The 15,959-nt window shown below is 36.7% G+C and overlaps 1 protein-coding gene across 2 annotated transcripts in view; it reads right to left on the reverse strand.

Annotated features, from left to right (window-relative positions):
* Nucleotides 1–269: 269 nt before the first annotated feature.
* The window catches only part of st3gal4 (ST3 beta-galactoside alpha-2,3-sialyltransferase 4), a 49,555-nt gene continuing 33,865 nt past the window's right edge, over nucleotides 270–15,959 (reverse strand). For both annotated transcript variants that reach the window (XM_038275282.1, XM_038275281.1), the window contains exons 7-12: nucleotides 15,626–15,689; nucleotides 15,201–15,296; nucleotides 8,252–8,441; nucleotides 7,664–7,798; nucleotides 1,015–1,167; nucleotides 270–925 (exon numbers count right to left, since the gene is read on the reverse strand). In XM_038275282.1, coding sequence (XP_038131210.1) covers nucleotides 836–925; nucleotides 1,015–1,167; nucleotides 7,664–7,798; nucleotides 8,252–8,441; nucleotides 15,201–15,296; nucleotides 15,626–15,689 — 728 coding nt within the window. In that variant the 3' untranslated portion in view covers nucleotides 270–835. The remainder of the gene's footprint in view (nucleotides 926–1,014; nucleotides 1,168–7,663; nucleotides 7,799–8,251; nucleotides 8,442–15,200; nucleotides 15,297–15,625; nucleotides 15,690–15,959) is intronic.

Raw genomic sequence — 15,959 nt, forward strand, 5'->3', positions numbered from 1 at the left:
AAAGGTATCCCAATAGTCTTTTAAACTTTTATTAGTGTTTGGTTTGCTGTTTTTACAACACATGCTGCTGCATGACTGCACCATGCGCAGTGCAGTAGAGTGTCTGCTGTTTTAAAGAAGAATGTAAAAAGAGCATCTGTGCCATCTAGTGGTAAAAAGCAATATCACACATTTAAGACATACCTGTTCAGTGCATCCTCATTTGCTGTGGTCGTTTTCCTGAACAACAAACACTAATACTATCACAAATCAAAAGCAGAGCAACTCACTTTGATCAAGATTTTAATTATGCATTTATTTAAACGTACAAAAATATCCAGTTTAACAGAATGGACAAATAAATTAAACGATTAAATGATAGCAGAATTCAGCAAGTATTCCTCAACCATGAAACAACACAAGTAAATGTGATATTTTTGTGGATATTTTTTTCTATCAAAAGGATGGATGACAGACCTGAATATTAGTCCCAAACCTTAGAGAGACTAAGAGCAAAACCAAACAATACTGCTTGAACAAATGTATTTTATTGCAAGGCTTTGAAAGATTGCATCTAATTATGAGGCCACTTTCTGGGATTCCTCCACAGAAATAATTTGTTCCCAGAGTTAAAGATTGTCATGCAAGGTTGTATTAGATATGAAAAAAAAGTCTGAAAAATGCTGAGCTGAAATACCAGAGTGAAACTTCACAGTCAAGTAACCTTAGAAAGATTTGATGTGCAAAGTATTTAATCCGAATGCAAAAGGCACTTAGTCAAATTAGAATGAGAGGACTTATTCCCACAATTAATGCTGGGATCAGAAATTGGACTTTAAAGGAAAAGAGCTTTGCATCATAAATGTGGGTGCAGGTAAAAAATGGCTCCTAAATCCTCCAGTCGTTTTAAGGCTTTGGCTTCAATATTAACATCATGGTAAGAATTCTGCAACGCACACAGAAAATCGCATTAGTTCAGAGAGACAGAGAGAGAGGGGCACAGAAGACCTTTAAAAAACCTTGACAATCGCCCACCTTCATGGATTTCATAGTGTCGTATCCATAGTAGTGGATGGGCTGTCGCACATTCTGTGAAGTGGGATACCCAAAACCAGCGATGTGAACAATGTCACAGTAGTTGAGTGCAACAAAGACAGCAAGGATGCCCGTGGTGGGGTGCACAGAAATCTGTAGCAAAGGGGGGAGGGAGGGAAAGACATAGCTGATGAAAAACAGTCACTGAAAAAGATCCTACATGTTTGTATGATTTTTTTTTTTTTATATATATATACGTGATTCTAAGAAGCAGTATTCAGGAAAGAAGATTTTTTTTTTCTTTTTTAAAAACATCTTCAGCAAAGGTCAAATTGCCTTAAAAGCCTTCCTTCTCATGTGTCTTTATTTCAAGCATGATTTGAGTATTTACTCCTACAGACCACTAGATGGTAGCAGAGAGACGTCAAGACTTATTGCTTTTGTAGTAGGCTACATTTTCTTTTTTTTCATGTTTATCAGCAACAGCTTTTAAATGCAAAAATGTTGTTTATTATGTATCAGTAGCTGAACAGTCTAACTGATTCTAGTTCAGATTATACACATTACCACATGCAGAACTTAACACATGACTGTCACACATTACAACACAGAAACAACATGCTTATTAAACCACCCAGTTGGGTGTTTTCTGCTTAACTGCTGGGAGGATTTTGGACAGAATGCTGACTGTTTCAACATAGCAGGATGTGTTTACTCTACTTAAAAATAAATGATTCAATATGCAAACCAAAGACCGGTCTAAAGAAATTCACTTTCTGGTAGAAACAACTGAGGCTGAAGCTTAACCTCATTAAATGTTTTATAGTGGTAATTTAGACAAACATAAAGGTTAACAACCCTTAAATTTTTCACATAGCTAACGAAATGTCAGTGAGTTTTTGCAACATTTTATCTGACAAAGCAGAAGAGAGGAGAGCTAAACTGTGAAGTAGAAGGAAAAAGATGAATAAGTTATTATATATGTTATGTATGTCATTGGTTAATTTAATAAAATCTAGGGCAACAGACAGCCTTCAGTTTAACTGTGTAGTTTAAAAAGACAAATTCAGTTGCACTATTGGAAGTATTATCAAGAACAAGCAGCATAGAAGAGAGTTGAAAGAGAAAGATGTGGAGGAGGTTAAGGCAGGGTTAAGTTATAAAAAAATAAAGGAAACTTTCCAATATTTACAAATCTCCTAAAACACTTTTCAGTTTAATCATCTGAGAATGGAGAAAGCGTGGCACAACTGCAAAATCCATAAAAGCATAACCTAAAATGACCAACCGGACAAGGAGAGCATTAAATAGAGATCCACAGATCGGGGATCAACTGTCAAACTGGAAAAAAAAAAACTAGTGCTGTCAATCGATTAATCGCATCAATGCCTGAGTTAACTCGCGATTAATCGCATTTTAATCGCACATTTTTTTTCCTGATTGAAAATCATTTAAATACTCTCGATGACATACAAAAAAATACATACAGGCTAGGTTTGTGCCAATGTTCTTTTTTTTAAATGAAAACAGGTCACAGATACTGATTTATGCCATAGAAACATATGGCAAGAAGATGGGGAGGCATGTAGCAAAAAATAACAAATATGTAGCCAAAAAAAAAGGCCCTGAAAACAGGCTGATGTAAAAGACAGTCTTTACAGTTAATACAGTCTTTTGAACAAAGACAAGCATTTTACCCTACTGCTATAAAATTTAGTAGAGTTAACATTAGATGTTAATTAACCAAGATAATAATGAACAATTTTCAATCAATACATCAAAATCAATAGACCGACATCACTAGATGAAGGTAGTCTATGCTCTAGAAAGTTACTTTTCAGCCTCTTAACAAAAATGAGAACACACACACACCCACTCACCCACACACAGACACACCCACCCACACACACACACGATACCGACAAGAGTGCCGTAGCAGATTCCATTTCACCTCAGTAATCTGTTTTCTCAGCGTATTTCAGGTTGCTACTAGTTACCAGACACTCAACTTGTTTGTTGGTGGTGGGGCTTAAAGAAAAGGCACTAGCGTCACCCAGTGTATCAGCGTCTTTTTTCCTTGAGGAGCTCCGCTCTTGAAGCCTATGAGAAATGCATAGACTGGGGGAAAATAGCCCCGCCTTCCCGCAGGCTGCAGCGGGATGTACTTGGAAAATTGTACCATAAAACCACATAGCGTTAATCTCACGTTAAAAAAATTATCGCCGTTAAAATGGCCTCGCGTTAACGCGTTAATAACGCGATAATTTTGACAGCACTAAAAAAAACACTACACATCTAAGTGAACACACCATCTACACTAAGAAATATGCTGGCGTTCAGACAGAAATGGAGATATCATCTTAGCTTGTTTTTTGTAAGCTGAAACGTTTGTATTTTTCTGCATATCCTTTTAAATATTTTGAATTTTTTTTCTAGTCCTAAAATGGGCAGGTAACTATACTTTTTTGGCCTTAGTTTATTTTTTTTATTACTTTTATTTTTCAATGCAGCAAAAAAAAAAAAAAAAAAAAAAAAAAAAATTTTTAAATTGCTCAAAAGATAAATATTGTATTTTAGTCAGTCTGGTTAATCATACATTGCCTTGGTAAACTGACTTGTATGGGTTTATGTTTATATTTAAGATGAAGCATGATCCCCGACTGGCGGGAGGGTCGGTACAGACAAGACAACATAATGGAAGTAACTGGCTGAGGAGATAAGTGGATGTCAGGGCAGGGCAGCCTTATCTAAGATTAGCTTACTGCCGCCTCCAGCATAGGAACCATTTCACTCCCAATGGGCAGCAAAAAAAAATATAAACATGTTGACGTAAACAAGCTGAATTATGTAATCTTTAACCTTATTGTTTCTTAAAGATCTGCAGTAGATAGGAATGAAGAATTATTGCAATGTTTAACATGCAGATAGTTCTGGGTTTAATGTTGCAATACTGTTTGCCCAAAGGCAGCAGATCCCGAGCTTCACAGATAAGGGGGCGAGGAGCATCTGTCAATGTTCAGTCCAGTTCCTGCAGAGGCTTTAAAACAGATCCTGGGTAGGAGGGACTCTCAAATATCAGATCGCTAACGACCCTCTGCAGTTACTGCTGTTAAACGGCAGCTGTGTACAAGTGATTTAGACTTGATAAACTCAATTTTGAATCCAAATTACCCCTGACGTTGGCAGCAGTTTTTCCAGTTGTTACTTTTCAGCAACTTTTATATTTTTTTAAAGGCAAACCCATAGACAGAAAAAAATTTCTAGCTGCATGTCCTTTTAGTTATAATTTCTAACATTTTCTAATCTGCACACCGGACAGAATGACAAGCAAAAGTTTGGCCGAGTCAAAAATGTTGTATATTTTGAATGAGGAATCCTGCAGCTCTTTTTTTATAAATACATATTTTGTTATGTAAAATGGGCATCCGATTAAACTACTTCAAAATGAACCAACTTCTAGCTCCAGAAAAGCTTCAAGATTTTTCTGTTCATTGTTGTGGTGCTGCAAAGATCAACCATCTAAACTGTGATGAATCACAAATTGGGAAAAACATAAAGGACTTACAGAAGTAAAGAGCTAAACATTATGTTGAGAAAATAAATAAAAAGAGAAGCTAAAATGCACTCCACAGCAGTGGAAAGAAGTGTCGCAATCACAATAAATGTAAGAGACACTAAAACTGCAGAACGACAACAATAACGAAAAACTATGACCACATTGTTGAGCAATCCACTAAGTTAACCATTTTATCTCAGTTTTAACTCTTAAAAATAAAGATTGTTGAACTCAAGACCATGCTTCCCAGTCTAAACTTACCCCAGTCTCTAAAGAATACATGAATCAAAACATGTCTGCTTAAGGGGGTGTTTATTTTTAACTTTCATGCAAGATGAAAAAAAGGCCCTAAAAAAAAGGGAGCAGCAGCAGCATTGCCCTGAAGGACTACATTTTATTGGAGGATTCTATCTCATTTAAACAACAAAAACTGCAAAGTCTTAAATAGGAAAAGGGGAAAGATGTCAGCAGCAAACCTATGGTCACTTTAACTTTGTGGGAAATTCAACAATAAATATCCATGGAATGGTTTCTGTTTCAAAACAAGAGTTTTGTTTCGCACAAAATGTTGATGAAGAAACATTTTTGATAACCCACTACACCAGGGTTCTTACAGCATAAGGCAAGTTAAATTCAAGACTTTTTAACGCCACTTGAAATAAATATTTAAGACCAAATTTACAAGAAACACAAGAAGAAATCCGCTTGCGACAACTTAACCCAAAGGTTTATTTTAACATAAACAAGTGTACAAATGTTTAAAATTTTGTAAAAGCTTCCCATACAGGAAGAAAGCTAAAAACACACAAATGACAGATATATTTTAACAATTATTTAACTGATTTCACAAACTTTGTTTTAAATGTCCTGGCCGCAACAACACTTTTATTGGTTCTTCTATCGGGACCAAACCAATATTGGCGAGCCGTTATTTAAAAAAAAAAAAAAGTCAATTTTAACATTTTATTTAGATTACAAAAATAAACCGTAATAAAAATAATCCTATTTATGATGTTTTGAAAATTAAGACCTACGAAAGACTGATTTAAGACATTTTAATACCAATTAAGGCCTTAGTTTTATTTTGAAGATTCAATGCCTTTTAAGACTTTTTAAGGACCTGTGGGAACCCTGTACACAATGGTTATTTTCCTTTAGTTTGAGTATCTCTGTATGGTCCTGAATTTGTCTGCATTATTTAGCCTTTTTTTTTTATCTGTAGGGAGATTTTACCTTTTTTTCAGCTTTAAAAATCTTCTTTCCATTAAAACCTATGTTAGGAGTATTTTTAAAACCAGGAACAAAAAAGCATGCAACACAAAAATAAAAACAAATACTCAAACATCACAAGCCTAAAAAAACACTTGTCTCTTTATTATGAAGAAAGTTAACTGTATCCTAAGAAAAACATGGAAGCCAATGGAAGGATCAGGAAAACAACAATGTGTGAGTTACAGCAAAACTTTCTTCCGTCTGTTAATCAACAGCCTTCGGAGTACCCCCTAATGGGCCATTGCCCTCACGGTCGCCTGGAGGGGATAAGCAGCACTCTGAGAGCAAAACCATTCGTCCTCCATGACGAGAAGTAACCAGTGCAGCCAGATCCGCATGGGTCAAACAGAACATGCACAGAAAGTGCAAAGCCGTTCTGCTGAAACACTTTTAGAGCTCATCTTTAACTTATACTTCCTGTCCAAATTGCTTTCTCTACAGCATGTGCAGAGCTCATGTTGGGTCAGCCCGCCCGGCCGACTGCCTCTAGGATTCCTGTCTTTCCACTCCTCTCTTTTCTCATGCTCTGACAGGTTGCATTTCTATGAATGCAAAAAATAATCCCGCCCCCCTCGCCGTCCCAAAATAAAGGGAATATGCAGAACAAAAATAATAGATTTAATTCCAAACATGTGTAATGATATCAGGCCTTAAAACACAGAATTGTTCAATTAAATCTCTCACATTGTTACTGAAACAGCAGTTGGCCCTTTTAACTTTACGCAGTATGTTTCCATTTAAGTTTGTTTTGTTTTAGCCGATCGAATCATCTTGCACATAAATACGGTTACGTTTCACCCAAAACAATACATAGTTTTGTAAAGAAGGAAAATTACCTCTACAAATGCAAGCATCTGGTTGAAATTTATACAAAACTTTGGCTTTTAAACCCATTTAGCCAGGGGCTGCTGTGTGGCTCCAAACGCAATAGGCACTAATTGAAAGCAGAAGCTAATCTTCATGTTTTACTGAAATCATAATTACAAAACCTGTAAAAACTTTTAAAATATAAAAAGCTGAATTTCAAGTTACATGTTTTTAATGATCATATTACAGAAACTTTCAAGACAAATAGCTGAAAGGAACTACAGCTAATCTGTGGTTCATCCATCCGACCTTCTTAACATTCATGTGGGAAACTGTGATGAGCAGGAGGGAAACTAAATAACAAGGACAAGAAACAAAGAGAGAGAAGTTCCTGTGGGAAAACTGGAGTTAAGGTTACAGCTGAGCAAGAACTCCCACATGACTGAGCTCTCAAGATTTAACCACCTGACTGTTATCAGAGTTACAACTGAGCTTTTGAAAAGAGGCTTTAAAAATGCTTCCCCCTCTGTTTGGAATAAAGTCCAGAAAGACTCAAAGACAATAGAGCTGCTGTCTTGAATTCAATGCAAACTTAAAACACTGGGAAAAAGACATTTTATCTGCTTCCTATTGTTTTAAATTCTTTACCCTGAACTTGGTTTCCAGAAGGGGTGTGGAACAAAAATCGATTTGGCAATATATCGTGACTTTCGGCTGCTCGATATAATGTTTATTAGTTTAATATTGATTTAAAAAAATAAAAACCTGCTTCAAAAGGAATGCTAATCCACTGGCTGCGACTCAAGATTCCTTACAGTCCACTTTTACTAATGCTTTGGAGGCGTCAGGAGGTCATTATGTTGCATACAGGTGTCAATTATGAATGCACAAACACTATATGTTATATTAATAATACCTTAAATACTTTTATTTAAGGTTCTTGTTCTAAACACATTGTTTCCATAACAATAGTATGATATTTTTTTTTGTATTTAGATCAAAGTAATTCCTCACCCGTTTCCCCTTTTGTGATCTAATCTTGAGAAGTTTATCTGCCGTCTTTTGCAGAAAATGAGGGTCCAGCACTCGGATTTTACTGACATCACCCAACCAGAATTGAGGCGGAGGCCTCCAGAAGCCTCTCCTGACCTTAAAGGCAGAAAGAGACAAAGGGGGAAAGAGAGAAGGTGTTATGAAGGTGAAAGCAATAGAGATGCATTAGCAAAGGACATCTCTCCACTTGGTAAAAGCATTTGATTTAGGCAAGCTGAGCTTGAGTGGAAGCTCTGTATCCCTCATGTCTGCATGCCACTGAATCAACGTGCAAATTAGCAGGTAATGACCCTTCAACTACTAGTGGTAAGAGCCCGGAGATGCCAGGAGCAACAGAGTGAAGGATGTTTGCAATGGAAAAAGCATTTAACTCTGAACAGCAGTGGCTTTGCCCAAGTTTACCCTACTAAGTACTTGTTCCGAATATGGATGACTGACATTAGCTAGAAAGGAAACCTAAACAGAATGTGTTTGATTGAGACAGAGGAGAAACACAGAGCTTAGATGTGAGTGTGGGAGTGTGTTCCTGCTCACACACACGCCCCTTACCCTCTTCTCATTATAGATGATCTCTTTAAGCCAGCGCAGGTCTTGCTGTTTAAAAGGCACCAGAACCATGAGTGTGTCTGGGTCATTGTGCAGTGTTGGGTTGTAGGAGGCGGACTCTGGGTAAAAGAACCTCATGGTGGTCTTGTTCCCCACATCCTCCTCATAGCCCCTTACTGGAGCATCATTTAACCTAAAGCATGGAAATAAATAAGAACCATTTAGATCAAACACTAGAATCTGAAACTTTCTCCTAAATCAGGCCTGTTTTGTGTTCTTTTTTTAATGGTTTTATTTTTACTACTGTTCTGTTTTCATAACTTAATGCCCCATTTACACTCCCCCTCTGAAATCGATCCGTGCAGAGTTTGGACCAAGCTTGGATCAGTTAACAGTGCTGAGGTTGGTTCTCACGACCATTTACGCATCCCGATATCACGGTTCCTCACCTCCTATTGGCGGTCCAAGATACTACAGCTTTCAAGGCAGGAATTAACCAAACAAAAATGGCCATGCTCATAACAGAACTTATCTGCCTGGATAGCGTCCTCCACCAAATTTAAATGAGAGCCTCGGTCGCACTGCACTCTTTTGATGCCATTTATTGTTAATAGGCTGAGAAGAAGAATGAGTCAGCTGATTGTAAATAGGAGAGGACACAGTCTGCTCATATGCTCTTCGTTATCAGAGAACGAGCCAAAACTGAACCGTGCCAAGCCCTGCTGAACTAGTACCAGTTTAGCTCAGTTCATTTGGGTCTGGCATGTTCCAGTTCAGTTGTGTTCCATTTACACTCAACAGTTATTTTTGGTTACCGCATTTAAACCATTCTTGTCATAGTTTCAAAAGGTAAGTGTAATGGGGCTTTACTCTGTACTGTACTGCTACTTTAAAGTCCAAATTAATCCAAATTAAAAAACTCTTAACACTAGAATTACCAGGATTTGAAGTTTCTCCCTCCCTCTACCAGAATTATTTGTCCCACCAACTCCCTTCTGCATACTACCGCCCCCTTCTGCTTGTAGCCACCCCTTTCTGATTGCTGCTGTCTCCCAACACAAAATCAGACTTGCATCTCCACCGCACAACTCCTTTTTCTCATGTAACTGTCACATTTACAACCTTGAGATCTAAGTTTCAACTTAAGTTCAGCTCAAGGTAGGAAATGCACGTTGATGCTGGAATAAAGGAGGCACACCAAACATTTGCACATACAGTGAAACCAGCGTATGCCTGACGTACGAAAAATCTGCCAACATTGCTGGCACACATTGGATTGTATCAGTTTTGTATAAGTTATGAGCATGCTGAAGTACGCTTAAGCATGCTGGCAAACGTTGACATGCGTCGACATGTCAGTGTATGCCATACGTGGGCCATAAGTTACAGGTAAGTTATCTGATCATTGATATACGTTGAGTGTACATTACTCATAAGACATGGTGTCCAGCTTATCCAAAACTGTGCATAACTTATGCGTAACTTATCAAGAACTTATCTCCCAGGCATATCAACGTATTGGACATTTTCAAGACGACCACTGAACGTGTTTCTAACTTACAGCTACTGCATAATGGCGTACTGGCAAAGTTTTTTTTTTTTTTTGGGGGGGGGGTAATTGCTGCTTCTCAGGGTAGCAGCTTTAACTGATGCTTCGTAATGGTCAAGGGCATTGCGCTGCCGTGCATTATGCATACGTTAGGCTGTCGTTGGACATAACTTCTGGACTCATTATGAATACGCTTTGTATTAGCCCAAAATAGAAAAAATACATAGAAACCTTAGTGTATGCCAGCATTTTAGAAGATTATGGGACGTCGGACATACGCTGTCTAAATCGGTGTGACAGGGCCCTAAATAAAACGCTGCAATCCTGCTGTTCGTTGGTAGTTCAGTATTCATATTGCTGCTCACCTGCCAATCAGAGCTGCTTGGACAGTGCAAGACATCATCATAGTAAAACTCATCCTCTCTACTTTGAAAACTCTGTCTGGATTCTAAACTCGCCCATAAATACATTCTGTAATTCAAAACCCCTGTCAAATGTGACTTTTTAACCAATTTATTCAAACCAAGTTGTATTCAGATATTTTATATACCGTATTCAGTCCATGGTAAAAAAGATAAATATAGTAAAAAGCAAAGTAGCAAAGCAACCTGTTTACACTGGATTTTTACCGTTATTGCAGTAGTAAGAAAACTAAACAGATAGGTGGGTAGATAGAAAAAATTCTCCTGATAAATGTTAAACTGTGCATAAGCTTCAAAAACACAAAAACAAAAAGGTCGGAATAAAACCCTCACAAATAAGTTATTAAATAAATAAGCAAAATACTATATCAACATATATAGTTCTTCCCTTCTGTTGGTTATTTGAAGCCGTTCAACAAAGAGAAAGAGATTTAAAAAAAAAATAAGCAATGCATCAGTATAGGCAAATCAACCCTGCAGAATGCCATTTCTCTCTACAGATCAGTTATCAGCTGATTGCGCTGATGAAAGATATAGCAAATCTGATCACGTAGTTAAATTTAATTACAAATATATTATTTATTTCGTCCTATCACGTAACACACTCATCAAAAGAAAGGTAATATTTAGCAATGAGTTTTTACCGCTAATGTAGGCATTTACATGACCAAGGGATTGAGATTTGCAGCGGATCAAAGCCTGGCCCACTGGAGCAGAATTCTCGTACAGTCTTACAAACCATCTGGGGCTGGTCTGCTGGGTGATGCATTCATGGACGAAGTTAAATGAGAAAGCTCACTTTAGCTAGGCATGGTTAACCGTGGGGAAATGTTTCCAAACTATTATTGTCGTGATTTAGTAGTTCTAGTGTTAATAAAACATAAGCTAATCTGCTGACAACTTTCTTCATAACGTTTGCATGTTTTTGCTTTGTATGCTTTTCGTAGAGTACTATGAATTTACCCAAATGTCAAAACAGAGCGAAGTTAGTTGGATTCATGGTCCAGTAGTTCTTAACTATAAGTTCAAATACATAATTTTCAGTGTTGCCCTGTAATAGATCACACTGACATCCAGCTCAGGCTATATGACTTTCATGTCCAATGGCAGTCAGAGAAAGGCACTTCAGGTCACTTTCTCATCACCCAGGGTCATCTTGTTTTGATGTATCAGTAACTTTTCAACAAAAATAGGGACGAGAATTCCTCCCGCTTTCACTTCTACTTTTAAGAAGTGGTTGGGAGACTTCAGGGTTCAGTCTTTGGTTGTTGTTACTCATGTGGTGTCAGTTGTCATCTTTAAGCTATAACCTTTATAGCAAGCTAGAGAAGTTCATGGTAAAAGTGGTCAGAATGATGTGGTCATCTAAAATCTGAAGCCAGGGTTTTAAAGGGGGAAAAAAGCTGATAGGTCTCCTGAAGCAGTGATTCCAAACATTTTAGCCTGGAACCCAAAAGGTAGAAATCAACGAAATTGGTGACGCCCCGAAAAATACATATTCACTTAGTTACTTCACTCTATATGTGAAGTAACTAAGTGGAGTATTTTAATTATTTAACAATCATTTAAAAATGTTAAATAAAATTTACTTATGTAGGTTTTTGTATTTATATAATGGAACATTTAGTGATTTATTTGTCCATTTTACAATTTAATATCATATTTAATATTTGAATTGTTTTAGATAAACAAGCACATTTTACATCTACATATTTCATGGGAAAGTCCTATTTATGTAATGAATGATATATTTAGACACTCTTTACATCACAAGAATCACATTTCAAGTGTTGAAAAAATACTCTCTTGATCAGCACTGCAGGAAGCCCCGCCCAAGAGTAAAGTTCCTGTCTGAGTGTCGAGGCAAGTTGCATTGGGAAGGAGGTTGGCTTTTCAGTTATTTGACATCAGCCTGTTTTTAGTGTACTCCTGTTTTTCTGACTATGACTGGCTGGATGTTCTCTCTTCATCCTCTGAAATGGGAGCTACCACGGAGCTTGTCTGCCTGGCTGTGTGTTTCCTGGACGGAGCCACCTTTTACAGTTGCTTTTTGTATCTCTGCTTCTGTCTCCTTGAACCCCAGTCGGCCCCGGCAGATGTCCGCTCACACTTAGCCTGGTTCTGCTGGAGGTTTCTACCTGTTAAAAGGGATTTTTTCCACTGTCACTAAATGGATGCTTAGTGTGAGGGAATGCATCCGAGTCAATAAGTCAAACAACTGGTTTTCCTCAGATAGAAAACTTTGAATCAACTTGACTGTATGATCTGGTTGAACTGTAAAGTGCCTTGAAATGACATGTGTTTTAAATTGGAGCTATAGAAATAAACTGAATTGAATTGTATTAAAAAAGCAGAATCAAAAGGTGAAGATCTTAGCTAACGGACCCATGCAACAAAATGCATAAAAATAGGAAAAACATATTTAAGCTCAAATAAGCTAAACAAAGCCTCCTGCTTCAGGAAAAACTGCTGCTTGTCTGCTGCATATTTGTTTTATAGTATTTAAGGTAAGGGGATTTAATAAGGATCCCTTCCTACTGAGTACTCTTTAAAAGTTTGTTTTTCATTGTTAATTTTTTTGCAGTGGAGTGCAGCAAACACACAACAGAAACTAAAGAAGATCCAGAAAGTCACATCATGTAGTTAAAAAAAGTATAAATCTTATTACCTGAGACCACTTTGGGACCTACTTAGGAAAAGATTGAAAGTACTTTGGGTTTTGTTCGTTTTGTTACCTCTACCAACAGATCTTAGGATTGTGAAATCAACGTGGATTGGTATATAGTAAACTGTAAAGACTAATTCACACTTTTTTTCATGTTTTCTGTGACAAAAAAATGACTCTTTTGCAAACCTCAATAGGATGTGCTACGACTAGCCAACCACAAAATATGTCTACTGCCATGACAAGCAAGATTGTAAATGCACCACAAACAGTGAAACAAGTGACAAACACATGACAAATGCATGCAAACTCACAAAAATGGCAAAGGAATGCTGCAAAGGAAAGATTCTGCAATCATGGAAAAAAATTACAGAAGTCATGATCAAAAAATCTGCAAATTCTAAATCAAGTTAAACACCTCAAATCTGCTCAACGTAATCAAACTAGGGGAGTCAACCACCAGGTCATATCAGTAAAGACGTGACTAGGTGCCAATAAGAAAGGAAATAAAGAAGAGGTAAATGAATGTCTTTTTTCAAACAGGTGATTCTAATCTTTAAAAATTTTAAAGGATATATGTGTTTTTAAGGTGGCAAATAATCTGCAATTCTAAATGACATGGTGGTCAGCTCACATCCGTTTGGTTGAGGGACTTTGCAGCTTTTATGACTAATTTCAGGAGATTTATCGTTTGCTTTTTAGTGTTGTCTGTGCTTTCATCATTGATTTTTGAAAAAAAAATTCTGTTGCAATTGGGTTTGTTTGTTTAAGCTTGCATAATCGTTGCAGTGTTTGCAGTATATTTATTTTTGCCTGACAGCCACAGTAAATGTCCTTTGTAAAACATGGTTCAAAAGCGAAAATGTCAAACTTTATAAACAGTAATGTCTTACCAACTTGACTGGGATTCCCTTTGGCAACCTTTTTTAGTTTGCACTTATTTTTATAACTGCATCTGGTGTCTGTGTTTTCCTTAAAAATAACTATATCTGTTGGAAACCTTCTTTTCTCAGGGAGATCTTAAATCAAGTCTGCACCAAAAACTGAACGCTGTGCCACAAACTTGACATTGTTTGTCTAAATGAGTGGTCTACACCTTTGAAGCTTTAATCTCAAAAGGATTTTAAAAGGGACGGCTGTTTGTGTTTTTTTTTTTTTTGTTGTTGTTTTTTTTAACGCACAACCACCCATATGACGTTAAACTCTCAGGCATGCACTTTTCCATAACTGCAGTCCACTTGGCCAGGAAACCATTAGCTGCTTAGTAAGAGCGGGCTGGTAAGTGAAAAAAAATACCATGCGGACTGGCCAAAATCTGCATGTTAAATTTGAAATTATAAAGATTGTTCATTCCAAGGCTGTAAAGTTAGATTTTTTGAGGGTTAACTAAAGCTTTTTTTCTTTATCTTGTATTTGGGCCTCCAGATTCTCAAAGAGGAGTTTGTCAGCATCAAAAACAGAAATATTTGGAAACACTCAATCATTACTCTCCTGCCAGCTCCAACTGGATCCTTCTCTAATGAGCTGCAATAAAAATTTTATTAATTTTTTTATCTTAACTTTGCTGCAATATGTTCATCTGTTAAGAGGCCATAGTTAATACGGTAATGCAAATTGTTATACCTACACCCTTAATGTAATTCTTCACAAACCCTGAACATAAAGTACTGTTATTGAACTGGAATGGCTAAATAAATCTAAAAGCTAGGGATGCAGCAAAAAAAATTCCTGGCCGAAACCGAAGACGAAAAAATTAGGCAATCCAGGCCGAAAACCAGAAAGTCCAAAATAAGTAAGTATGTCAAATATTAAAATCATAGCTATTTTTGGGTACTGTGAGTTCTTAACACTATTATAAGATCTGTATTTTTTTACACTTAAGGCAGTTCAATTAATTTTAAATTATCCAATAACAAAGCACAAAAATATGTATTTACAACTGAAATTGTTTTGTTATGCCCTTTACACTACCTCAGCAGTATCACTGGGAAACCTTTTGCCTTTTCAAACACGACTGCCACAGAAGGAGTGGGAATGTGTCAATTTATTTTTGGTCGTTGCAACCAAAAAAAACAAAAATGCACTTTTCAGTCATTTTCAGCCGAAAGATTTTGGGGGCCAAATATTTGGTGCATCCCTACCAAACAAGTTTGAGTTAATCTCAATACTGCAGCATCTTATGGCCAGAACACATTCGCACTTTCAAATTTTGAAAAACGTATTGATTCTACAATGGAATGATAAGTTTTACAAGCCCCTTTCTAGTTAGAAAAAAATACTTTTAGAAGAAGAAGAAAAAAAATGTTCTCTACTTACCTAATAACAACATCAAAGTTATTGATGATGCTTCCCAAGGACCTGTTTTTAATGACAAATCCATTGCCAATGACAACGCAGGTTCTGCACCCAAGGCTGTGGAGAAAAACATCACATTAAAACATCCCTTCTCTGGTTTTTAACTTTATGTTTTATATTTTCTTTAAAAACAAGCTATTTGCCTTTCTAAGAGAAAAATCATCCATGCACTAAAACATTGTTGTTATTTCTTGGTTACTATGAGGAATTGATTGTATTGCTAAAAACATATCACAGTTACAAACTGAACTGAACTGGACAATAATCTACATTATTGGATCTGACTGGTAAAATAAAATGACTAGATTGTATTTAATTAAATAACGAAATGAGTGACAGGATCAGGATATCAGATAAAAGTTAGAATTGGCTGCTTTGTTACTTACTTCTCAATGCTGGCTGGCACATGGTAGTTGGATGTTTTAACAAGAACTTGAAGTAACAGCAACTCTGGGAGAAAAGTAGAAGGTTTATACCATTAAAAAGTTATGAAATTCTAAACCTCAATTATGAAACGGCTTCTAAGCGTGTATGGACTTTTTTTTATTATCCAACCCTTATAATTTTACTTAAACTTCAATTACTAGACAGTTTCTGTCATAACAGCTTTAATTATTTCTCCCTTTCCTCAGATTTGTGAGGTACCTGAAGCATAGCTGCTCTCTACGGAGTTACCTTCAGTCTTCTTTAATAGTATTCTCATAGAATGAAGTCAGTTTA

The sequence above is a fragment of the Cyprinodon tularosa genome, unplaced genomic scaffold (genome assembly GCF_016077235.1).
Source record: "Cyprinodon tularosa strain WSP-4 unplaced genomic scaffold, ASM1607723v1 ctg950, whole genome shotgun sequence".
NCBI lineage: Eukaryota > Metazoa > Chordata > Actinopteri > Cyprinodontiformes > Cyprinodontidae > Cyprinodon > Cyprinodon tularosa.